The sequence below is a fragment of the Siphateles boraxobius genome, unplaced genomic scaffold, assembly GCF_051911475.1.
Source record: "Siphateles boraxobius isolate OS27281-9 unplaced genomic scaffold, OSU_SipBor_1 1, whole genome shotgun sequence".
NCBI classification, from domain to species: Eukaryota; Metazoa; Chordata; class Actinopteri; order Cypriniformes; family Leuciscidae; genus Siphateles; species Siphateles boraxobius.
Genome location: NW_027508699.1, coordinates 29,515,155 through 29,542,088, shown reverse-complemented (window position 1 = coordinate 29,542,088; position 26,934 = coordinate 29,515,155). Strand labels below are relative to the sequence as shown.

General features: G+C 37.9%; 2 protein-coding genes across 11 annotated transcripts; one reads left to right on the top strand and one right to left on the bottom strand.

Annotated features, from left to right (window-relative positions):
* Window positions 1-14: 14 nt before the first annotated feature.
* LOC143740182 (uncharacterized) lies at window positions 15-12,582 on the top strand. 4 transcript variants are annotated; one of them, XM_077232242.1, is made up of 14 exons: window positions 15-136; window positions 222-830; window positions 5,765-6,630; window positions 6,715-6,958; window positions 8,723-8,878; window positions 8,964-9,034; window positions 9,121-9,206; window positions 9,283-9,343; window positions 9,521-9,596; window positions 10,009-10,059; window positions 10,603-10,841; window positions 10,950-11,165; window positions 11,693-11,781; window positions 11,857-12,582. In XM_077232242.1, exons 3-14 carry the CDS (start codon window positions 5,809-5,811, stop codon window positions 11,930-11,932), a joined length of 2,187 nt encoding a protein of 728 aa, XP_077088357.1. In that variant the 5' UTR covers window positions 15-136; window positions 222-830; window positions 5,765-5,808; the 3' UTR covers window positions 11,933-12,582. The 4 variants fall into 4 exon arrangements, with proteins under 4 accessions (XP_077088357.1, XP_077088349.1, XP_077088344.1 ...); XM_077232234.1 differs by lacking the exon at window positions 15-136 and having other exon boundaries at window positions 738-830; window positions 11,857-11,954; window positions 12,119-12,582; XM_077232229.1 differs by lacking the exon at window positions 15-136 and having other exon boundaries at window positions 738-830; window positions 11,857-11,961; window positions 12,119-12,250.
* Window positions 12,550-26,621, bottom strand: phc3 (polyhomeotic homolog 3 (Drosophila)). Of its 7 annotated transcripts, none has more exons than XM_077232200.1 (15): window positions 26,494-26,621; window positions 23,519-23,711; window positions 23,144-23,287; window positions 22,982-23,071; window positions 22,557-22,712; window positions 22,337-22,426; window positions 21,729-21,960; window positions 17,352-17,944; window positions 16,193-16,355; window positions 15,863-16,107; window positions 15,414-15,564; window positions 15,222-15,336; window positions 14,218-14,356; window positions 13,861-14,113; window positions 12,550-13,167 (listed from the first exon to the last, which is right to left on the bottom strand). In XM_077232200.1, exons 2-15 carry the CDS (start codon window positions 23,690-23,692, stop codon window positions 13,013-13,015), a joined length of 2,700 nt encoding a protein of 899 aa, XP_077088315.1. In that variant the 5' UTR covers window positions 23,693-23,711; window positions 26,494-26,621; the 3' UTR covers window positions 12,550-13,012. The 7 variants fall into 7 exon arrangements, with proteins under 7 accessions (XP_077088315.1, XP_077088335.1, XP_077088320.1 ...); XM_077232220.1 differs by having other exon boundaries at window positions 16,004-16,107; window positions 26,494-26,576; XM_077232205.1 differs by having other exon boundaries at window positions 22,557-22,682; window positions 26,494-26,563.
* Window positions 26,622-26,934: the final 313 nt, after the last annotated feature.

Genomic DNA, 26,934 nt, shown 5'->3' with positions numbered 1-26,934 from the left:
GGGTCAATCTGACCAGTGAATCGCATCATTTGGATTCGTGTGACGCTTTACGGGATGCCGCAAACAGCCAGCAAGTAGCAGCAGAGAGTCAGATGAAAGCCTGTGAATACAAAACAACTTACCTTGTCAAACTAATGTGAGTGATTATAATCCACCCGTATACACACAAGACGTATATTCTACAGTGCACTGTTTCATTTATTTCTTTATCTATTTTGCAGAGAGAACTGCAAGGTTAATGGGTGAGACCGAAGACTTCCAAAACAACCGAAGAAAACTGCCACAGACCAACGAGCACAAACGTCTTTCGATTAAATATAGCTTCTTAGCTTATAAATATATGGAAAGTGCTTTAAAGTATTACTGAAACAATCTCCTTTATTACGAGTCATTCTGAGATATGTACTTTTGTTAGTTGTTTCGTTTGTTTTTATTTATGTCTTCAAAATAGGTGGGTTTATATAATGGGCTTATTATATTAAGTATGTAATATAATATGTAACGTTAATTCAAAATTCGATTAAATGCAGTATTTATTAAAATAATTATTTTATTGTGATTATTTAATAATTAACTATTAAAATGAGGTGAATTGAATAATGAATGCAATTGTTCCTATATTGTTTTAATATTAATATATGTTCAACTTGAAAAACATGAAAACACTCAGAAAAAGGGAAGAAAAGAAAAAAAGATGGTGCTTTTAACCATAGATATCATATAGAGATGATGTCTATGCTTTTAACTGTTCAAACCATCCATGGTTCAAACCAACTTCCTGATCACGTGATCACGATCAAGCACTTCGTAAACAGCTGAAAATCTAACAAGTAAGTTCTCTAATACAAATCTCTCATATGAGCGCATACATTTTATATTACAATTTCTTAATTTAGCTATTTTGAAACCGTTAACAAATGATTTTAGGATACTAATATGACATACGCTGGCTGATCGTGTTTACATTGGTTTTCCATGGAGCTGCTAATGCTAATACACTGCGCTCCTAGTCAACACGTCTGATGTGCTTAAGATAACTTACTTTCTTTTATGTTGCATTTTATGCGTATATCGTCGTATCTGCCATCTTACGATTTTTATACGGTTGATTTTGCTTATGTTGTTTTTTTTTTAGCTAAAGTAATTCGGTTATGTCAGTTCCAGTATTTCAACAAACCCAGATGATTACATGAACTAACAGCGGTTTTAAAGGCGTTATTTCTCAATATGATCAGCGTTAAGTTTAGTATACTCTGTGATGCAATTTCTGGTAATGTCTTATTATTTATTTGGTAGTTATAATGTAGCCTGCTTATTAAGTCATGCATATTATGTATTTACAGTAGGGCTAAACGATTATGGGGAAAATGTCATATTGTCCGGGGGCATACATCTCCGGAAGAATTCTTTTAAAATAACCCCTTAAACCATGACTTCTGGCAAGTTTTGTTGATAGAAATGGACATTTTGAGACAAACAAATATTACACACCATCAATAGATTCAATTAATGATTATTGCAGCATGTACCTTGAACTGGTCACAAACAGAAACCTTCATTTTATAAATTTAGACAGGATTATTCATGTTTTTCTTCTGTGTTAATTTTCAGCTATATGGTAGAAATTGATTGGGGAAAAATTATGGTCTCTCCCTTGAGATCTCTTTCCTCCCTCACATGCACTGATCTTTTTTTCTGTAACACACTTTAACACTTATATACATCATGTAACCAGTACTTTCATTTCCTTTATCCTGTGGACATTTTGAACCTTAAAATCCAAATGAAACTTTTCATTAGTTTAAAAGGCGACTAGCTTACATAGCCTAGAGTTCAAGAAGTCTTATGCTCATCTAGACAGCATTTATTTAATCAAAAATACAGAAAAAACAGTAGGCTAATATTGTGAAATATTATTACATGATGTTCTTTTAAAAACGTTATTAATCAAAGAATCTTTAAAAAAAAGTCCGCTTTCTCCTTTCCACAAAAGCTTGCTCTCCCGTGGCGTCTGTCGTTGCTATGCAACCATGAACAGAGGCGCGCTTGGAAACATAGGCTGCGTTTACACTTGGCATTAATATGCGATCACCGTGATCCGATCAAGCAGATCGGATCATTAGACAATCAGGACATTGTGCGTTTATATTTGTTCACATTAAGTAGCCTATGTATCTGGATAACCGATCGAATTCCTGTTTCCTGCATAAATTAGGTCTGTGGCACGACAGTAAGAGTAAAGATGATACAAATTAAACAATGTCCCAATTGCTTTCACTCACTCACTTTACTTTCAATCTCCAGTAATTAGATCAAATTAATTTTTTTGAACGAAGGAATACTTCCAGAGTTGATCATATAAAAATAACTGGGTTGATCATGTTAAAGTCACATCGATCATCTGGTTTTAAGCTTATAGCGTGCAATGACTATATTGACAGAAATGGGAGATTGATAAACATGCTGAAACAATAAAAACATTCAACATTTAAACATAAAAAAAGTCCGATTATTCCTCTGGCAAAGCAGCGTGCAGCTCTTCATTAAGATCATGACTGACTGTACAGGCGATCGCCTCGTTCAGATAATGTTGCAAAATTAAAATAAAAAATGACACACATAGTATAATGTAAGTCTAAATAAACTGTTTTAAAGTTTGACGTTTATTGTAAGGTTCAAATAAGTTTCATTTCTTGTCTAAACTGCGTCTTGCCATTATTTTCTGATAGCCACGCGGGGAGACTGGGCGGGGATTTAAATTACGTCCACCTGTGAATGCAGACACGATGGCTGGATTGCGTTTACATTACACTGAGATCCGATCACAATGCGTCCTCGACTACCTCAGGATAACATTCCGATCAGAAGTGCGTTTACACTTGTCTTTTCAATGTGTATGTGGACAACATCCGGATACAGGTCGCATGTTAATGTCAAGTGTAAACGCAGCCATAGACATCATATAGAGCTAGACGCCCTCTAGAAGCCATCTCATTGGAACTCAGTTGAGACAGTTGAAGCCCATTTTTAGCGATTTTTGAGCACTTCCGTTCCTGACGCGCAGACTTAAACCGACTCAAACTAAGCTTGATGACGTGAGCAACCTGTCTGACAGACGTCAATCTTCTAGTAGCTGTGCGTGAAAATTGCCAACGTTAATCACTTCATATGTATTCACTTACCACATACCGAATTATTTCCAATTCCCCAAAAACGTTGTATTTATTTTGTCCCGTTGCTTTCATGGACTCATTATCTATGGGCTTCTCCCTTGACGGGACGTCCCCCCGATTGCCTGCGAGCTTCTCCTCCTGTCTATACGGTAACGTTAATGTCTCTATTGTGCGACATAAAGTCGCGTGGTTATGACGCAATCGTTAGCCTGTTTTTAACAAAAACGGCTTCTACTGGGCCATAACGTACGATACAAAGTAATGGAGCCTTTTATACATTTTCGTGTTTATTTAGAAATAAATAATGGACAAATTAAGTCTTTGGAGGCCTCAGATGTGAAGTTATTCGCTGTCAAAGTGACGCCAAAATGAATGGGAGTCAATGGAATGCTAACAGCAGGTGAAGTTCTGCTACAATGGCGGCTCCCGCGAGGCTTCAACTTCCCGCTGATGGATTACCCCCTTGCCTATTGGCCGCTGTGGCGCAAGAAATGCGGCCGCCATCTTAAACCGGTCATACTCCTATTTGCGTTGCATAGCAGCAGTAGATGCCAGAGCAGTGTGCAGCATATTCCTGCTCAAATCGGCGGACTGTCACTCGGGGATTACTTTTCACAAGTAACATTTAACATTACTGTACTATTGATAGGGCGTCTATCTATATGATGTCTATGCTTGGAAAAATGAGCGCGCCGCGTCGCTTCTATTAGGGACTTTAAGCAACAGCTGCTGATGGAACGGCAACGGCAGCCGGAAGTAAACGGTTAACTGCCGTAGTTAAATAACGCAACAATCACTAAGCAACAGTGACGAGTAAGGCGTAGGGGATAATTTAATCATTTGACAAAATACAAATAAAGAACGTGATTTTAAAAAGCAGGAGAGGGTTGCTTTGGTCATTTAATGATATACATAAACAATTACAATGCCACATACTATAAAACATAACATTAACTTTCTTAATCTTTCACGTAGTAGCGACTACGGCAAATCAGCTATTCTCCCGTAGTAGACGGTTACAGTAGAACGTCGTGAAGTAGCAGTTAAGTCGCGCATGCGCAATAGATCGCCAGAACGCCGTTGCCGTTGCACCAGAGGCTGTAACTTAAAGCCTGTTTTATGCTTCTGCGTCAAATCAACGGCGTACCCCCGCAGACCCCTCTGTGTCTCCGCGAACCCCTCCGCCGTAGCTCGACGTGCACCTCCAAAAAATTGTGGCCGTTTCTCAATATGCGTTCTTGTCTGTACTTGTGTTCTTGTGGACTTGTGAAACGTCATCAGTCGCTGCCCAAGTACTGTCTCAATACACAAGTTTGCATTTTTGCAAGAACGGTTAAAAATCCCGGAAGTGTTCTTGACACGCCCATTTTACCGAGGATGCATCGGTTGGTAACTTGTGTGAACTTGACGGCAGAAATATCCCAGCATTCATTTCGGCATTCAAGGAAGGAGCGGGGAGCAGAAAGGCAGAACAACAGTACGTCGTTTTTCTACAATTTCGTATGCTATTTCATCACTAAATTCACTTCTGAGAACATTTGATGCGAGAAATCTACTGTGTAGATTTCAAATATTGCCATTTTTACGAAAATTTATGGCGAATCGAAAATATGCTCAAACCTTTTCGGTAGTGAAGAATCTCCATAAGCGCACGGGGGTGTAGCTAGCGAGCCAACCGGCCAGTCATGCTAAAAACCTGGCAGTTATCATCAACAATTCTTGTTATGTTTGGGTACTGAAGACGGAGCTGTGCGGGGGTATTGCGCAATACCAGCAAGACCACATCGCCTCAAACTGTCAGCAGCGTTCTGTGTGCTCGTCACCTTGTAAGTTCATTCTTCCAAGAACAACTAGCAAGAGCGTTCTCCCCAAGAACACAAGTCCGTTCTTTGCATTCTTGGTTTTGAGAAACGGCCACTAACTACGCGTCGAGGCGACGCAGACCACAAGGGCTGTGATTGGTCAGATGCACCGTGATGCAACTTAACCTGATGCAGAACCATAAAACGGCCACGCCGCCGTAGGAGTGACGGCGTAGCTATGCCGTGGAGTTGACGCAGAAGCATAATGGGGCCTTAAGGCCATTTTTTTCTAGCGGAAACTCCGGCCAAAATATCGCCATATACTGTATAACAGAGCAGAGGTAGATTTTTTCTGGCCATCAGTTCATTGTCCGTCTGCTCAGCGTCCATCTTCACCTGTTCTCCGTTCACACCGGAGAAACTCACGATGTGACCATAAGCGCCACAGCCTAAACCGAAACTGAATGGTCTTCTTTTTATTAGCAGTGTAGAAAATGGGCAAACAACTCTCAGAGAGAATGGGTTGTCATGTCCTCACATGCCTTTATCTATTTCATAAAATCGCTGCATTTTGCGTCATATAAGGATAGGCTTGACATCGCGATTACGATATGATTAATCATGCAGCACTAATTTACAGTAAAAGGTCTTTGTGTACCATGTTTATTGGTGAACTCTTAGTTGCTATGTGTCAGTTGCTAAACATCTGGCAAGTTGGATATATGCCCATGACACTTTTAACAACTAACATGAGTAACAGACCTCACTTTGTGTTTCTTTGCATCCCAGCATAATGAGACCAACCTTGGTGGTACCGATGTGCTGAGACATCAATGGTTGCAGGAATGAGTTCGACAGACTTGTCTTCACACCACAGAAGAAATCCTCGCAGGACGTGTCGCACCATTTCTGAAGATTCTGCTAAACTTAACAAACCTGTTTCAAGCGACAAAGCTTCCATCTTGCATGGTAAAGAAACCACAGTATCTCAAGGTCTGAAAACTCCAGAATCATGTGGACAAAGAACGACCAAGAGGAAAAAGGAGAAACCTCAAAAAGCAAACCAAAGTGCTCCTCCTGACTCATCAGCTTGTTTACAAAATTCAACACATGAACTAATTGGTATAAATGGACTGGTGTCTTCAAAGTCACATAAACCTGAGCCAACGTTGCCTCAAAAATGTACTACCCCCAAATGCCCATCAAAGACTTCAAAAATATCTCACAAGGAAAGGAAAAAGAAATGTGTTCAACCCAATGAGAAAGAAGTAGCTGCTACCAAAGCTTGTGCAGATGGACTGGACAATTCTGTACACAATTCATTCCCAGAACAACACTTAAGCTCTCCAAAAACAAAAGGGACACGTTATCGGCACTCTAAAAAAACTCAAAACCATCAATCCCCTTCTGATGTTTCTACAGGGCTTCACACATGTACTACATTATCTCCTCGTCGTCACAAGGAGTTATCCTTTAGCCACACTAATGATGATTGTACTTCCAGACCACGCACCCCAAAACGGAGCTGTGTCCAGTCCAGCCCTCTCTTAAGCTCCACACCAAAATCAGACCTCCACCCCCTGTCTCCAAAAAGAGCTGAGAATAGTTGCACATCTCAAAGTCATCAGAAAGTCAATGTGTCTAGTCTAATAAAGGTTTTTATGAAAGCCATTATAGCATTATTGAACTGTTGTACGAAATGCCTGGCTTAACTATTTTTCATGTGGTATTCTTATTAGTCAACACCTCCGGAGGCTGCACCATCAAGACAGGTCAGACCTCAGAGAATCGCGGCAGCAGGAAGGCCAAGAGGTCGCAAGAAAAAGAATGTGCAGGAACAGCCAAGTGCCTCTCCACCAGTGAAACGCTGCAGGAAGAGTCCAATGTCTCTTGTAAAATCTACTGAGGGAGAGCCATCCTTTGAGACCCAACCTCCAAGTAGACCTTGCATTGAAACCCAGGAGCCAGAGCCACTGAAATCGGGTATACATAATTTTTGGGTCCTTATAAAAATGTAATATAATGTAGTCTGTTTATGTATTTACAGGCATGGTCAGAATTAATGGCACACCTGGTAAATATGATCAAAACTGTCTGTAAGAAATAAATCTGCAGCGTTTATCCTTTTGATCTTTAATTCAAAAAATTGCCAAAAATCTAACCTTTCATTGAAGTAAAAGAATTGAAAGAAGGGGGGGAAATCACATTACGAAATAAATGTTTTTCTCCAAAACACGTCGGCCACAATTATTGGTACCCCTAGAATTTTTTACGAGTAAAATATCCCTGAAGTATATTCCCATTAATGTTTACCTTTTTTTTTTAGCACACCAGGGTGACTAGGAACATGAAACTGTATAGCTATGACTTCTTGTTTCACAGGAGTTTAAATATGAGGAAACACAAAGGCCAAATTCCCTTATTCATCCATCACAATGAGTAAAACCAAAGAATATAGTTTTGATGTGCATCAAAAGATTGTTGAGCATCACAAAATAGAAAGTGGCTGTAAGAAAATAGCTAAAGAATTCATCCCCATTTTGACCATCAGGGCAATAACTAAGAAGTTACAATCAACTAAAGATGTTATGAATCTGCCAGGAAGAGGACGTGTATTGCCTTAAAGCACGGTGAGGAGGAGAGTTTGAGTGGCCAGAGACTCTTCAAGGATCACAGATGGAGAATTGCAGAGATTACTTGAGTTTTGGGGTCAGAAGGCCTATTTAAAAAAAAATCAAACAACCCCTACATCACCACATGTTGTTTGGGAGGGTTTCAAGAAAAATCATCCTCGCTCGTCCAAAAACAAACTCCAGCATATTCAGTTGTCAGAATGACTGGAACTTTAAACGGCACAGGCTTCTGTGGTCAGATGAAACTAAAAAAATAGCTTTTTGGCAGCAAACACGCTATATGGGTTTGGTGCACACAAGGATAAAAAGTACCCCATGTGTACAATTTAATGTACCGTTGGATCTTTAATGTTGTGGGCATATTTTTCTGCTGGAGGTCCTGGACTTCTTGTTCAGATACATGGCATCGTGGATTCTAACAAATATCAACAATTAAAAAATCAAAACCTGACTGCTTCTGCTAGAAATCTTATAATGGGCCATGTTTGGATCTTCCATTTGGACAACGATCCAAAACAAATATCAAAATCAACACAAAAATGTGTTACAGAGCACAAAATGAAGCTTCTGCCATGACCGTCCCAGTTCCCTGACCTGATGAGTTGAGTGAACTGAAGAGGAGAAGCACCAACATGGATCTGGGAATCTACAGGATCTGGAGAGATTCTGAATGGAGGAATGGTCAGGTGTTCTCCAAACTCATCAGACATTATAGGAGAAAACTCAGAGCTGTTATCTTAAAAAAAGGAGATTGCAAAAAGTTTTTAATAAAAGGGTTCCAATAATTGTGGCCAACGTGTTTTGGAGAAAAACATTTATTTCATAATGTGATTTCCCCTTCACTTTCAATTCTTTTACTTCAATGAAAGGTTAGATTTTTGGCAATTTTTTGAATGAAAGATCAAAAGCATAAACGATGCAGATTTATTTTTTACAGCCAGTTTCGATCATATTTACCAGGGGTGCCATTAATTCTGACCATGACTGTACATCTAGTACATTATATCACTTTTAATGTTAATAGGTGTAAACAGAGCCTCAGATATATGATTGTGTTGTCATTTTCTTCTGAAATCAGCCATTATAATGATATAATGTCGTGTCATGTACCTAGCAGATCAAACCATGTCCTCTGACCTCTCCATCGAGCTGAGCCTGCAGGAGGAGCCTCATCCTCTTAACCACTCTGTCTTCTTGCTGGAGGAGGAGGAAGAGGAGCAGGAGGATGATGAAGAGGAGCTGCCCAGCTTTTTGCAGCAGGACAATAAAAGTGAGCGCAGTCCCTTGTGTAATGTGTATATGAATTTTTTTGGCCAATGCTTTGATATATTTGGACAATGATATTTGATTTCCAGAGCCTTTGTCAATCTCAGAGGGACTTTGCGTGTGGTGCAAACTGAGAAAATATCCCTACTGGCCAGCAGTGGTAAGTACAACATATGATTTTGAGCAGTTTTGTAACTCTTGATTTTAGACTGTAGTTGATGACTTGTGTTTTCCTCTGTGCCACAGGTTAAAAGTGTGAATCACAAGAGCAAAAAAGCCAGCATTATATTTATTGATGGTTTTCTAATCGACCAAAAGAGAATTAGAAAAGGGTAAGAATTCATCAGTATCTCAAATTCACTTATTTTTGGTATGTATAGTAAATTATTCCTTTTTGTTTATTTGTAGGTTTTCTGTACCCCAGCGAAATCTAAAACGTTTTGACTGTGAAGAACATGAAAAATTGGTGGTAAAGTAACATCTCTTTGACTGTTTGCAATATTATTTTGCTTTTTCAAAGTGCATACTCACTATTTTATTATATTTCTGCCATCAGAAGGCATTGTTACATTTTTTTTATTACATTTTTTGTTTTTTTACATTTTTATTGACATGGTTGGCATTTTCTTTTTAATATCTCTTTTAGGACCTAGCAAAAGTGAGGTATGGCAGTGCTATTACCTGGTCTCTGGAACTTATATCGGACTATAGGATCCGCATTGGTATTTATCTTAAGTACTCAAGTACATTTAAACATTTAATAAAAACAATATGTAGCAAAATCAAATGTGTGAATATAGTAATATTTATCCGAATGTGCAGACTTTTCAACTAAATGCCCTAATGTTGTGTAGCGAACACAAATAAACCGGAGCATGTATGTGCCTTATTGTACATGAAATATCAATCATTATTGATTGATTTTGCATGTTGAATTTGCACTCCTGACAGAAATTAAGAAATCACTGTCACTGTAATTTCATCAACAATCCCACATAGCGGTCAAATATCGAAACTAGAGTCCTAAATCTTTCTAATAATACATAGTTTGTCAAGATTAAATAAGGTTATGGTAATAGTGAAAGATTAAAGAAAAGTGAAATTCAAATATTAAATTCTGATGTTTTCTGGCAGGATGTGGATCCTTCTCTGGCTCTTTCATCGAATATTGTGCCGCTGACATCAGTAGGTTTCCTTTCATTATATATTTTTATACGCTCATCTAAAATGTTTGTAATTTGATGTTAATTTTTTTTAATTTAAGATTTAAGACACTTTGTCATTAGATTCAATTCATTGAAATTTAGTTAGTAAAACAATGATTAGCACAAATAAAAGAGATAACATGCATAATGCACAGTGAGGTAGATAAATATTTTAATAATGAATAAAATTAAAGTATCTGTGCATTAATATTACATTATTAACCTAAATAATAAATGCATGGGAAATTTTAACAAATTATTTTCATATTAAATATAAATGTTGCCGTTTAAAAGGAAAGTACCAATACTTCCTTTTAGATGAATTAACATGGTATTTGTAGTACTCCACGTTTTGTGGTAATAACTTGAACAATTAATCAGTCAATTGACTGATAATTTTATTGATTATTGACTAAAAATTGAAAATAATTGTCAACCAGGTTAAAACCTCATTATGAATCAGGTCAGCCTCCTTCACCAGTGCTGGTTTAACAGAAATGTTCCTTTGATCTGATGATCCCAGGTTGCCCAGTGCGGAGGAAGTACTCTGAGAAGAAATCTGTACTGACCTTCCCCAGTCAGGAGATACTGGGCGAAGAGTGTGACAACTCTGATAATAACACAGAGGACATCGTTGTGGAAGAGCAGGATGAGCTTCACTCCAAGAAAGTGCTGCCCGACCGATCCAAGGCTGCACGGAACCGCGCCAATGAGTTGTTGGTTGACTTTATCATCAGACAAAAAGTCGAAAACCGCTTACTGGTACGATTTTTGTTGATATATTCATAAATATATTTATATTGATGTTTTTCGACAATGTCATGTATGCACACAAGTGACACAACTAACCCTTCTGTCTGGTGCACACAGGCAGTCATCAGCGGTCGTGAGACATCTAAATGGATGCAAGCCCTCCAGAAGCCTTCTCGCCCAGTGGTTGATGTCTATCTGGAAGATGAGGAGCAGGTTGATAGGGTGTACCGCTACCTGAATAAAGTCTGCGATAGCGCCCCTCAAATAAACACCTGCCTAGAAAACATCCAGGTGGACCGGATCCGGCTGATTCTGGATGTGCTCCTGCCTGAGGTAATCGCCTTAAAGGGATAGTTCACCCAAAAATTAAAATTCTGTCAACTCAAAAGAAGATAATTTGAAGAATGTCAGAAACCAAACAGTTGATGGGCCCCATTGACTTCCATAGTATTTTTTTTATTTTCATACTATGCAGGTCAATGGGGTCCATCAACTGTTTGGGTTTTGACATTCTTCAAAATATCTTCTTTTGTGTTCTGCAGAAGACAGAAATGCATTTAGGTTTGGAACAACATGAGGGTGAGTAAATTATGACAATATTAATTTTTGGGTGAACCCTTTAATTTATACGACCTTTTAAATGTTTGGGATTGGTTCAATTTTTGGTTCAATTGGTTCAAGTTTTTAGCTTCACTTTTGATAAATTGAATGCATCCTTGTTTAATAAACGTATTAATTACCAAAAAAAAAAAAAAAAACTCACTGCCCCCAAACTTTTGAATGGTAGTGTATAATATTTTTAGCTGACCATGTTCCGGCATCATTCATAGCCATGTTTCAGGGACCGTTTTGCTTTCTAGGCCATTATCCATGCCATTGCTGGAGTCCACAAGCTTTCCCTGGAGAAGGCAGAGGAGAAGTATCGCAGAGGGCCGTGCTTTAGTAACAGGTAGAGTATTTTTGAACTGATTTGAAAAACTGCATCTTGCATCTGTTGAACTGTTTTTCTTTCACTGCATTTTAGAGAAAGACAGGAGTTTGACATGATGATTGAACAGCAGATGAAGCTCAAGGAAATCACACAGCGCCATAGACAGTGACATCTCCTGTTTCAAAGAAACAGTAACTTTTATGAGCTTAATTTATACCATTTATTCCCAGGAATATTTTCTTAAAATATTTTGACAGCATTAATCATAGTATATAGGAAATTAATGATTTTCATGGCAAACAATTATGGCTTTAACTAAAAGCTAAAAATGTTATTATTAATTTTTTATTGTCAGATCTCTGAGACTTTGTGAGCTGAATGGTGAATCTCTGACATCTTGATGAAAATCAACAAAATACAGTGCTTTTAATGTGTGCAGTGTGTGTAATAAATTAATACTCTGTACTTAAGTACAACATTTTAAAAACAATGTGGTTATTGTATTCCTCAGTTTAACTAAAACTGATTTTGTGGCTACTTGTTTAGAAAATGCTTAACTGTGTGTGCAAGGGACGTTTGTAACTTTGAACAATATCAAGCTGCTTTTACAATCAACACAATTGATGTCTCTAAAATGTTGCCTTTTAGCCATTTTACAATTCACAATAAGATTGCCATGCATAGAGGCTTTTTCTACATCTGTGTGCGAAAAGATGCCAAAGAAGTTGCATTTTAATGCAACTTAGTTCTGGTCTAATGTATATAAAGATTTTATACAGGACTTGATTGTTTATCAATAAATCTTTATTTTTCATCACACATTATAGACTCTGTATTTTTGTAAACATTTATGTCATTCAAAGAGTTCCTTTATATTTAAACAGTGTTATGTTTTTAATTTTTATACTTTGTACATTATGTGCCAACTTCCACAACTTGTGGCTGCACAGCAAAATCATACCTCATTCTTCACATTCTACCCTTCCAGTCGGTCTGTTTATAATAAATCCAATACACAAGATCAGAATTTAGTTATAGATGTTATACAAAACTTTACCTTACAATCGGATTGAATGGAATGAAATCAAAGTTAAGTCCACCATGAAACTTTGAGGTATAAGAAGAAGGTCCCCATGAATGTCCACAGAGGCTATTTGTAGAATGGCCACACACTGAAGTCATGGCACTTTGAAAGGAAGCTGACTCAGATATTGTGTGACAGAATATGACTGGTTGTGGAAAGACGAGCCTAAGGTTGTTTGAGAGCGTTGATCTGTGCACAGATTTTGAGCGCAGGGCCCAGTTTCATGTTCATAGCGCTCATGAGGTGGTCCTCTGTAAGCAACAACAGAGCCTGTCCATCAATCTCCTGTGACCGGAACTCTGCTGCAATATCATGGCACCCTTAGAACAAGTGGAGGAGATGTAAAGATGAGCATATGATTCTAAAGATAATATAAAAATCGATTACATTAGATCCTCAATGTAGCGGAAATCATATATTGACATTACTAGTAAGTCACAGTTTAAAAGTGAAGTACGTGACTTTTTCAATAAATATATGTATATATATATATATATATATATATATAAACAAGGAGGCGTGTTTTTCTAAGTATTATTATCATTCTTTTTTCAATCGTTTGGGGCTTTTTGGGGCCCTTAAAACCCCTTGGCCATCAGGGCCGGGTCAAAGCTGGTACACGGGCGTGGCAGGAATGCAGTCCAAAAACTTGGTTAATACTTGCATGTACATGTATCGTGTAACAAGGTATCATGTAACAAGTCGCACTGTATATATACGTCACATGATAAGGACAACATGGCAAAAGTAGTACAGTACATCCATATTACATTAATTCTACTGTATATACAGGTGAAACTTTATTGATGTCATGTAATATTCTACTTTTCTGAGATTTTGAATTAGGGGTTTCATAAGCTGTAAGCAGTAATCATCAAAATTATAACTTTTTCACGATATTCTAATTTTTCGAGTTTCACCTCAAAACTACATTCAAAAGAAATGTTTTTATTCATTAAATACCGCCTAGTGGAACAGAAGGTGTACTGCGCTTCTGAGAGCTGTGCAGCTACCTGGCAAAGAGCTGATGAAGGAGCACACTTGCTCCACACTCCACTGTGAGGGACATGAGTCAAGGACACAGTCAGAGCTGCTGCAGCTCTCCAGTCTGCTCTGTTCTCTTTCTCTGTCTTGCTCTTTCTCTCTTTCGGCCTGCAAACGCAGCCTTGTTGTCATCGGCCCTGGCGAATCCTCCTCCTCTCTCTCAATCCACATTGAATTGGACACCCTCTGGTTGTCATTGGAACGATGGGAATCTTGCAGCTTCTGAGGAGATAATTTGATGTATTGGGTCAGTCCCACTTATTAATTATGGTCAAACAATGGGTTGCATAGCTTGGTTAAAAGCTTATTTGTTTATTTTCACTGACCTGCTTGAGGTAGTGTTCCCTACACCTAGCATGTATACGACTAGGTGGTCTCCCCCGCCTGCCCATGGGTCTGTGGAGCCAACGGACAACTTTTTCTGGCCTCAACAGGTTTAGACGTTTTTTACAGCTTACGTTGAATCTGTAAGATAAACAAAACTGCTTGTACTGCAGTATACAGTTTTATGAACACATTGACTTAATCCTAAATGTGCAAGTTTATAATCCTTAATGTGTTTTCATCATACAAAATGAACATCTTACAAAAATGCAACCATTTCAAGTGAGCGTGTATGCTCCTCTATTCATACTTTTATTCAGCAAGGATGCAATAAATTGATCAAAAGTAAAAGTAAAGACTTTTACTTCTACAAGAGAAACAACTATTTAAAATGAATGAACTTTCTATTTATCAAAAAATCCCCCAAAAGAAATGTATCACAGTTTCCACAAAAATATAAAGCAGCTATTTTCAGCATTGATAATAATAGGAAATGTTACTTGGGCAGCAAATCAGCATATTAAAATGATTTCTGAAGGAGCACATGACACTGAAGACTGGAGTAATGATGCTGAAAATTAAGCTTTTGCCATCACAGGAATAAATGACATTTTAAAATATACTGAAATAATTGTAATAATAATATTTCACAATATTACGTTTTTTACAGTTGTTTTTTTTTATCAAATAAATGCAACCTCTGTGAGCATAAGAGACTATTTTACTTTAAAAAAACATTAAAATATTTGTACAATTTTAACAAAGTTAAATATAGAAGTTTAAAGGGTTAGAACAGGAATAACCAATCCTGTTCCTGAAGGTCTACCTTTCTGTAAAGTTCATCTCCAACCCTGATCAAACACAACTGAACCAGCTAATTAAGATCTTCAGGAGCACTGGATAAGTACAGACAGGTGTGTTGGATCAGAGTTGCAGTAGATCTGGATCTGGTTTGAAAAAGAAAATGAAAGAGACACAAAAAGTGGCTATCCATAAGGCTCTTTACCTTCTGACACATGTCATGGAGCAGAAGCGTTTGGATCTGAGGAAGGTACGAGCGAAGCCTCTCTTCCCACAGAACTCGCATTCGAGTACGTCAGGTAGGTTTTCAACTGTCTGTTCTGAAAGCAGAAGAGATCCTGCCAGAAACGCTCATATTGACTCAATGCATAAATAAGAAATGTGCTAATGAGCCCACCATCCTCAGCGAGTGTGTTATCAATGTCGGAATCAGTGGAGTTTTCCGGATTGTCCGCATCCATAAGGCAGTCATCCCGGGCTGATTGTTCATCCTCTCTATCTTCTGGCAGTGTGGCCTGCAGGTTCATCTCTAAGGAAGCACGTCTCACCTGATGAAAAAGACCAGCACATCAATACTGGATATACCAAACATTTTTTGAGATGCCTTCTGTGGTTTCGACTTCTGAAAGTGCGGAGCACTTTGCGAAGGTTCCCAAAGGGGACTTTTTTAACTGGTTGATCTGTACGTTTAGCCGCAGACCCTCACCAGCCATCTTACTCTCTGCTCTCAGGGAACGAGAGATCTTTGAGCTTCACGGCTCCATTAGAGAACCATAAGAGAACCATGGGCTTCATTAGGGCTTCATGGCAGCTGAGAATTGCTACGTCGTCAACCAGTGGACATACCGGGAACGGCTCCAGGCCCTCTCGGATGACGAAGCCCTCAATGAGGTGTGTGAGGATGTGAGGTCTAACGATGGCCTGTGAGGGCCGACCCTCAGGGTTCCCTGGAAGGCTGGCTGGGGGAAGCCTGCTGGTGCTTCTTACCGCAGAGGAGAGGAGGGGAGGGGGGGAACTGTTGGGATATGTGGGGTCCTCCGGTGACCGAATCACAGATCTGCTCGATGGAATGCACGGTTGGTCCGGATCGGCTATGGACAGAGCAGAGGTCAGGTTAGAGATCTGCAGAAGGGTGGGAGGACCACATTGCCAATCTTTGATATGGGTTCAAAGTACCTGTACAGTTTTCTGGTTGAGCTGTTACATCATCAGAGCTTCTCTGTGACTCGTCTGGTGGGGACAGTGGTGGCGGGGTGGACGCTCTGATATAATGAGGACACACGTGTTCTACATCCTTCAGTAAATTCATGCTTCCACACTCCTTCAACAATGGCATCGCCTGCCAAATTTTAGAATAAGCATAAGGTTTAAATTATTTATGTGTGTGTGTGTGTGTGTGTGTGTGTGTGTGTGTGTGTGTGTGTGTGTGTGTGTGTGTGTGTGTGTGTGTGTGTGTGTGTGTGTGTGTGTGTGTGTGTGTGTGTGTGTGTGTTACAGAGTAAATGTAACAGAGTAAAAACAGAGTAAAATGAATGAATATGACATGACAAAATATTGACTAAATTCAAACTAAGTAGTATGATGGAATATATATATATATATATATATATATATATATATATATATATATATAATTTTTTTTTTTTTTTTTTTTTTTAAAGGACATTTTCATTGAAAGACAACAACCACGACTACAACAAACTGTAAAAACTGGTTCTGGAGAATAAGAAGTTGCTCTTTTCCATTCAACAATACACAACCGTTCAGATGTTTGGGGTTGGTAAGATTTTTTCAAAAGAAGTCTCTTCTGCTCACCATGTTCAAAAGAAAAGCATTTTTTTGACAGAAACCGAAACATTATAAATATTTTTACTGTCACTTTTGATCAATTTAATGCATCCTTGGTGAATAAAATAATTAATTTCTTTTAAAGCAAAATCTTACTGACCCTTCATGTTTGAACTATAGTGTAGCCTCAAAGAAAACCCCAAAAGCACCATTAACATCATAAATGTAGATTTATGGTAACCATATTGAGTATTCTGTAACCATACCCTTTTTGTGAGGAACAGACTTGTCGTAAGTAATTTTCATTTCATTAATTCATGCTTGCCCAAATTCAAGTCACTGGTCGCATTCGGCTTTTGTTTTATGGAAAAGAGCACCCTGGACAATCCTTGGATAAATAACTCCCTTTATGTTCTACAGCAAAAAGCAAATATGATTTCAAATAAAATAATTGTGAGTAAATGATGACAGAAATTTAATTTCTGGGTGAACTATTCCATATGCTGGTTTTCCAGTTTAGCCGTATTATAGATCAAACAAGACTAACCGAGGGTGCTCCTGTTTGTGTAGCAGGTTGCAACTTTAAGTCCACTGCCACTGTCTGTGGTGGAGGTAAATTCTGAAAAGGCAACTGAACTACAGCTTCAGCAGCTGGGTGCTCCTCTTCAGACACCATGTGGTCAGACTGGACAGCTACGGTCTGAACTGAGCGTAAAGAGAGTCTCTGCGGCTGGACCAGCCTAGGCAGACCCATGGTGAGAGGAGGGGGGCAGGCCAGAGGTGAATGCTGGGAGACCGGCTCTAGCACTGGGCCCAGATGAAGGGGTGGAGGGTCAGGGAGCGCTGCAGGAGGAACTGTGGACATAGACACAACTGCTGGTTGATTCACAGAGGAGGGCACTGAGAGGAACTCTGTGTGCTGTGATTGGACAGTGGCTGTAGTGGGAGTGGTATGGGTCTGCAGGGCAAGGGGTGAAGGAGAGCTGTCCTGCGCTGTGACACGCAGTGCAATGGGCTGGACCTGTCTGTGAGCGGAGGAGCTCTGCTGGATGATGAGCTGGTGTGGCGTCAGCCTCTGGCTGGAAGGGCAGTGCAGCTGGTGTCTGACCAGCGTATGAGACTGGACTGGTGTGAACGTTGCTGCGGTAGAGACAGTCATTAGAAGCAAACACAAAGTATTCAGTATGAACAGTTCTAAGATGTTTGAAAAGAAAAATAGGTTATAGCAGTGGATCTCAACCTTTTTGACCATTTTTATTTACAGAAACTAGAAGTGGCAATGTTAAACTAATTAAATGAACTAATTATAAGTAATTATAATAAAAATAATTAAATCCAAGAACTCAAGAAGTTTAAATAAGTAAATGCTCTTTGGTGTTCAAACTCTTTATGACCGATGAATTTATATGATTTTCCAGCTGTTCATGGTTTTTAAATTATATTTTACTTACAAATATCAATTTCCCATTATCTCCAACCAATAAAATATCTTGGCTTTTGGTCAAGGCTCTTGGTCGTTGACTAAAAATCACTTTTAGTCAACGACTTAATAACCACATACAACCTGGATTTTATGTTGCTAAATGAAACTTGGCTAGAAGAAAGTTGCAGTGCAACAGTCCTCAATGAAACAGCCCCTCCTAACTTTACTTTTATGAGTGTCTGCAGAGCTGTTAGAAGAGGCGGAGGTTTAGCTGCTCTTTATAAAGATGTCTATCAATGTAAGCAAATATCATTTGGGAATTACCCGTCTTTCGAATATCTGGGTATTGTGTTAAAAGGTGCTCCACGCATTTTACTTATCATTGTTTACAGGCCTCCAAAATACTCTCCAGCTTTTGCTGAGAACTTAACAGAACTGTTATCAACAATTTCCTCGGAGTTTGACTGCTTTGCCATTGCTGGAGATTTTAACATTCACATAGATAATGCAGAAAACAATATGGCAAAAGAAATCAAAACTGTTTTAAAAACTTTTGATCTGACTCAGCATGTACATGGACCCACACATAATCGTGGACACACTCTAGATTTACTTATCAGTAAGGGTCTAAACATTTCATCAATTGTTATTAAGGATGTAGCACTGTCTGATCATTTTTGTATTTTCTTTGATATATTGATCTCTCCTGCCATTGAAGCTAGATCTGTGTCTGTCAAGAAGAGATGCTTAAATGAGAACACTAGTGTACTATTTATGAAGACTATGTCTTTAACACCAAGCATATCTGCTGACTCTGTTGATTTTCTCCTTGATTCTTTTAACTCAAAAGTTAAGAGTGTAATTGATGATATTGCTCCTGTGAAAGTCAGGAAGAAGAGTGGCAGACAAAAAGCACCTTGGAGAAACTCAACAGCAGTGCAAAATATGAAAAGACAATGCAGAAAAGCAGAGCGCATGTGGCGGAAGACAAAACTTGTAGTCCATTATAACATCTACAAAGACAGCATCCATGCTTTCAATAAGGAACTAAGCAAAGCTAGACAGACTTTTTTCTCGAATATTATAAACAGCAATATAAACAACACGCGCACTCTTTTTGCTACTGTAGAGAGACTGACAAACCCCCCAAGCCAGATTCCCAGTGAAATGCTCTCAGTGAGAAAGTGCAGTGAGTTTGCTTCTTTCTTCTCTGAGAAAATCAATAATATCAGAAAGGTGATCAGCTCATCCTTGAGTTGCGCTGGTGTCAGGCAGATCAGACAACAGCACGAGAAAGTAGCCACTATGTCTGATTTCGAAGAAATTGATGGCAAAATTTTGGAAGAAACCGTACAGCAACTAAAAACATCAACCTGCGCCCTTGATGCACTTCCCACATCTTTTTTCAAAAATGTGTTACACAGCTTAGAAGCAGATCTCCTAGAAGTGGTAAATGCCTCACTTCTCTCTGGGAGTTTTCCGACCTCCCTGAAAACTGCTGTTGTCAAGCCCCTCCTGAAAAAGAGCAATCTGGATAGGACCATATTAAACAACTATAGACCGATCTCAAATCTTCCTTTCATAGGCAAGATCATTGAAAAAGTTGTCTTCAATCAGCTGAACAAACTCTTAAGCTCGAATGGATACTTTGACCATTTTCAATCTGGTTTCCGACCGCACCACAGTACAGAGACCGCGCTCATAAAGATAATAAATGATATTCGCTTAAATACTGATACAGGCAAATTATCAGTGCTGGTACTACTCGACCTCAGTGCTGCATTTGACACTGTCGATCACAAAATACTTCTTGACAGGCTGGAAAACTGGGTCGGGCTTTCTGGGATAGTCCTAAAATGGTTCAGGTCATACTTAGGAGGCAGAGGTTATTATGTGAGTATAGGAGACCATAAGTCTGAGTGGACATCCATGACATGCGGAGTCCCTCAAGGCTCAATTCTTGCGCCACTCCTATTCAACCTGTACATGCTCCCAATGAGCCAAATAATGAGAAAGAACCAAATCGCTTACCATAGCTATGCAGACGACACACAGCTCTACTTAGCCCTATCGCCTAACGATTACAGCCCCATTAACTCCCTTTGCCAATGCATTGATGAAGTAAACAATTGGATGTGCCAAAACTTTCTTCAGTTAAACAAAGACAAAACTGAAGTCATTGCGTTTGGAAACAAAGATGAAGTTCTCAAGGTGAACGCATACCTTCAGTCTAGGGGTCAAACAACTAAAAATCAAGTCAGGAATCTGGGTGTGTCTCTGGAGTCAGACCTTAGTTTCAGTAGTCATGTCAAAGCAATAACTAAATCAGCATATTATCACCTGAAAAATATTGCAAGAATTAGATGCTTTGTTTCCAGTCAAGACTTAGAAAAACTTGTGCATGCTTTCATCACCAGTAGGGTGGATTATTGTAATGGACTCCTCACTGGCCTTCCCAAAAAGACCATAAGACAGTTGCAGCTCATACAGAACGCTGCTGCTAGGATTCTGAGCAGAACCAGAAAATACGAACACATCACACCAGTCCTCAGGTCTTTACACTGGCTGCCAGTTACATTTAGGATTGATTTTAAAGTATTATTACTGGTATATAAATCATTCAATGGCCTAGGACCTCAATACATTGCAGATATGCTCAGTGAATATAAACCCGACAGATCACTCAGATCATTAGGATCACATCGGCTAGAAATACCAAGGGTTCACTCTAAGCATGGCGAGTCTGCTTTTAGCTACTATGCCAGCCGCAGCTGGAACCAGCTTCCAGAAGAGATCAGATGTGCTCCTACAGTAGTCACATTCAAATCCAGACTCAAAACACATCTGTTTAGCTGTGCATTTACTGAATGAGCACTGTGCCACTGTTCGTCCGACTGTTTGCACTGTATTTTATTTTATGTTTTAATTATTCTGATTTCTGTATTTTATCTTTTATTCTAAACTGTTTTAATTATTCTGATTTCTTTTGATTATTTTAATTTCTTCTATGTAAAGCACTTTGAATTACCATTGTGTATGAAATGTGCTATATAAATAAACTTGCCTTGCCTTGCCTTGCCTTGCCTTGGCATAACCAGAAAAAAATATTTATAATAGAAATTTCCTTAACATTTCCTTAAGTTTTTATTCATTTCCCATCACTTTTCCAGGTCTAGAAATATCTAGCTTTTTCAAGACTGTGGGACTGTTGTTTCATAAATAAAAAATGATATTTTTTAATAGTATTTTAAAGCTTGTTTCATCTTAATTTAAATAATTTTAAGCCATCTTGTGCGCCCCCTGGAAGTGTGTTGAGGCTCCCTGATGGGTCCCAGCCCCCAGGTTGAGAAACATAAATATTGAACAACATGAAATTATTTTAGATCTTTTGCAATTAAAATGATTCAGCTTTCTTCAGAATCCAATACTTGATACATTTCCTTTATTCTGCATTAAAAACTATGAACATAATGGAGATGGAAATGTGATCTTGTAACTTACAAGGAGGAATGTGTGGTTGGGCTGATGGTGGCTGAGTGACATCGGTCAATATGGACTCACTTCTAGAAGCTTCTACCAGGTTCTGGGACAACTGTGTGGATTTCAGTGGGAAAATAGACATCTTGGGAGGGGGACACACCAGCGTCTGACCTTGAAGAGAAGACTTGATCTGGAAGTTCTGGGGAGTAGCAAGAGGTCCAGGGAGATGTGTGCGGAGAGCCAAGCTTTGAACCTTGCAGAAGACAACACATATTGAATGAATATGGAGCATCATTGATCATTTTATTGCAACACGGTCGGACATATATATATATATATATATATATATATATATATATATATATATATATATATATATATATATATATATAATTAACAGGATACAGGATTTCAAATAGCTTTAACACTGTTCAGTTAAATTATGAACTTAAAAAAATCAGCAAATTTGTATTCATCATCATTACATCACATTTACATTACATTTATTACATAGATATAACTGAATTACTTTGATTATTAATTAATTCAAACTGCAACAACAATCTATTTGAAAGAATTCTGAAGTGTGTAAAATATAATTTAATCGTTTTCATTGTACTCGGTCTCACCTGTGATGATGCTGAATGAGAGGACATTGAACTCACAACAGTCAGATCAGGTTGAACGGCAGCTACAGTGGCAGCAGGAGTAAGAATCAGCTACAGATTTAGAAACAATGACGCAGCAATGGGAAGAAAGAAGAAGAAGCCGAATCAAGTCAAGTCAGTGGAAACTTGAGAACACCAATGAACTCGAAGAACACAATGCTTTTAGTGAATAGTTGCTTACCATCTGAGTGCGCAGATACATTTGGGCCTGGCTACCTGTGGGAGAGCTGTTTCCTAGAAGCATGGCCTGCTGGGATATGGCCCCCCCTGTGCTATTGGAGCTAGTGACCTGGATGCGACCTATTGGCTGAGTCACAAGAGAGGTTGGCATGGTGATCTAGAGGAAGAGAGGTGTTTTCCTGTATGATTCATCTTCGATCAAAAGCTTAAATGTTTGGATAAAAACAGTGTTTTCTGATCTTATTATCTTTTTAAAAAGATTTATTTTATATTTTCCCTAAATCAAATTTCCATACAGTTTTAATGGGGCATTTTTTCCTGGCATAATGTCTAAATGAGAGCATGTGGTCCATATATATAAAAAAAAAAGTCGATCTGTAAAAAAGCTAAAATAAAGTTTTTATACTAAAGAACGAAAGCACTTACTGATGTTTGAGACACACTAGCAAGCTGAGTTACATTCCCATTGGAAGATGTAGGGGAGGAGTTGGGCTGCTTGCCATTAGTCTGTGCAGCCTGATAAGAAGTAGCAGGAACAAATTCTTAATCTCCTATATATTAATTATATTATATTATATATTCTCATACCTGCTCTGTAGTGGTCAGGATTTGTTGATGCTGCTGTTGTAGTGCAGCTGTCTGTAGTAGGATATGTTGTTGTTGGGCAGCATACATCTGTTGCAGGTATTGAGCTGTCATGCTCTGTGGTCTGTGTAACGTCTGCTGGATTACCTAGCAAAACACCACATCATAAGCTTCACACGGCACTGGAGGGAATCATCTATTGCCAAAGTTTTTTACTCACAACCACAACAAAGAGTAAGCATCTAAAGATTAGGTCAGCCTCAAAGCAATGTTCAGAATTTGAATATTTAAAGGCTGTTGCTATTCTTTTAAGATACATTAGCATTGTGTGATATCATTTGTTCAATATGCTACTGGTTGATACCAGTTGGGGCTTACCTGGACCGCCTGCCTGTCTGAAGAGATGTTTCCCAGAGGAATGGAGTTGGGCTGGGTGCCCGTGGGAGTGTTGGATCTGGGTGTAGAGCTCACTGATGCGGCACTGCTGGAGGCTACTGTTACACAGCCGTCCCCCTCCATCTCTTCCTGACTCTGTTTTTCTGTGTCACCCATCAGAGTGATTTGTTAACAACTGGAAAATGACAAAAACGTAAAATCAGCCACTATCAGGGTTTTTTTTTGGGGGGGTGGGGGTGGGGGCCAGAAATATTGGAAAAAAAATGTAGAGAGTATCTTGTATTCTGTAATCCACTTCTGTTCTTTAACTGCATGGTTTGCTGGATATAATTGAATGAGGTTGATTTAATTTAAAAACATGCAATTACAATATATTGCATTAGCAAATTTGAGAAAAAAATATTTTAAACAATTTATCCTGTCACATTTTTCGGTATATAACTAAAGATAAATGTTTACAAACATTGTCGAAATTAAGTCTCTTTTAGCAAAGAGTTACTAAAAATAAACCGACATTAGCATTTAATTTTTTTCCCGAAATGCTCTAAAATGATTTTTGTATATACTGCTTTTTATTTACTTTGCATAGAAAGTGTAACAACTATAAGTCTGAATCTTGTTATTAAAAATTATAAAGAAAACTAAAATTAAAGAAAATAAACTTCATTGGATAAAAAAGTAATTACATTACAGTAATCAGTATTTATAATAAAGGCAGAATTCAAATTAAAGCTCTTAAGGTTATATATACCGTAGCTTTTCAGACATAAAAGCCCAGTAATAAAACATGACATAATAAATAAATATATTGTAAAATGTAGCCTATGCTGAATGTAATTGCTTCAAGCAAATAACTAGCAACGTTCTTTGGCTTCTAAAACCAGACAAAAATTACCAAAAGACCATAAAACACCAATGGTTACAGAACCGAGAACACGACAAAACGACAAAAAGCTGTTACATTTTTTCAAGATAATAATGTCATAGCTGATCAACGCTGATTGACTCTTCAAGTGAATTCTAGTGTTATGTTTTCATTCAGCAACATTACTTTATAAAGAATTCCCAATCCAAACAATCATAAACCAATAAATATTCTGAAAATTACAGTGATGAGCACACTTTGATCCACAACAATATATCATGATGAGTACTTGCACAAACATGGCCTTTTAGAGTTATAGCACGCCTCACATTTATTACACATTATAAGACATTTGTAAATTTACAAGTTTAGCAAATTCTTAGAATGCCATTAAAAAGATATAATTAGATATAATTAAAATAAACAATTATTTAAATTAAAATAATTAAGCTGTATAGTAATTCATACAATTTCATACATTCATTTGTATTTTATAGTATTATTGAAAACGTTTTTCTTTTATTTATTATTTGATAGGCTTAGACATCTTATCAGTTTAATTTATAAAACTATATTAAGAAAAGTAGCATAAATTATTTGCAGCTTTACATCTGTATTTAACAAAATGGGAGTTTATATGAACAATAATCTGCATAAAATACTATTTTAATTGAACAAAATAGGAATGTATATTTTGTTAAAAATCTGACGTTTATAAATGCAACATGCTGATTGGTCGATTTCTACAAGCAAAATGTCGCTTCTTTTCTTGACATGCACTTTTAGTTTTTAAAATTAAAAAGGTTTAATTTTATTCCTCTGTCAGATTAGAGTAGGCTATCTGTACAGTTCGGTCTCAGTCAGACTGTTACAATATTTTTTTGGGAATTATTATTAGGCTATTAAATGAAAACAATGAATAGGTGAATTTGTGCTATATTGTGCACGCGCTCTCTCAATGTTTGTGTAAACGTCATTCGATCCTTTTAAGTAAATTGTTGTCTATAGTGTTTATTATTAACAGTTTATCTGTGACTGGTCGAGTGGCAGGCGCATATATCTGTGACTGGTCGAGTGGCAGCTGCCACGCAAAGATTTTACCCCTACAGTAAACTACAGAATATGTCATGACTCATGACGTAGACGATAAAGAATTGCCTTGAAATGACATTGAATTTGAATTTCACAGACATTCTAAACCTTTTTAATCCCTAAAGATCTGTCAATAAAGCCAGTGATTCAATCTCCTTCTGTAGCCTACTACCATAATCAGTAATAATAATAATAACAAAACAAATTTTTTACAACGAGCTACGAGCATTTTACAATGCAGATTAACGGATTTTAAATAACTAAATTATAAATAGGCAATTAGCTTTACCAAACCATACAAAAGCCAAGAGTTGTCACGGTGTCGTGAAATTCTTATTTCAATATCCACTAGTGAATATAATCCGTTTAAATACAAAGGTAGGTTATCAAGTTTTTTGATAATATTTTGACAATGTTATGACAGTCTAACATTAAATAGCTAGGCCTATAATAGGCGCATAACAGAAGTAAAATCATTTAATAAGATGAAGCGCCGGAACAATTAACAGTGAGTTTTTGCAGTAAAATGAAATAACATCTATTTTTGCTTGTTTCATTCGTCACTTCCATACGAGGACATGCAAAGAATTTGACTCAACTTAAACAACTCGCATGTTATGCGTTATTAAATCTAGGCTAAACAATTTTAGAGTAGCCTACACAGCATTTTAACTTTAGGGAATCACCTGTTTATCACAATCATCTGAAAAACAGACTGGTGTCGCTTACGAAATGCGTTGTAGATTATTTCGACAGGTCGAATGTTTTAGGCTACCTATTTATCTGTCATTCTAACTGCTGCTTCCAGTGACACGGAGAAACGCCCACCTTTCCAGCCCTGTGGGACACTGAGGTTTGTTTTAAAAAACGATTTGATGGGAATCATTTTCAGTAAATGATTTTATTATTAAGACTTTAAGTCTCCATCTTTGGGGAATCATGCGATCATGACGCGTTTCTCCCATGCAATGTTGAAGGCGCATGAGTTGATGAGTGTTACCTGCCAGAGATGGATCTGAGAGGTGAGCGCGCGCTGCTGTGCTGTCACGGCCTCAGTCATGTTCTAATGCGACAGCGCGCTCCAAGATGGAGATAAAAACAAAACGCTACAGAAGCTGAGACATTTCTGAGCCAGCAGCACCACTTGCTGTGTAGGAGGACTTCGTGCAGCGCTGCTCTCACCATGACTTTCTCATCATTGGCCCTATGTGTTATCAGGGCCTATAAATATTGTAGCCTAATGATGATATTACATTTTTATTACCATTTTGGCAGTTTACAATAAGTTCTCAATTGTTGACAGTATATTCAGCATTAACTAACATGAACAAACGATGAGCAATATATTTTTACAGTATTTATTAACAGTTGAAAAAAATCATAAACTGATGTTAACAGATAGGCCTACAACCTTTCATCTTAAAAGTTTAATAATATTGAA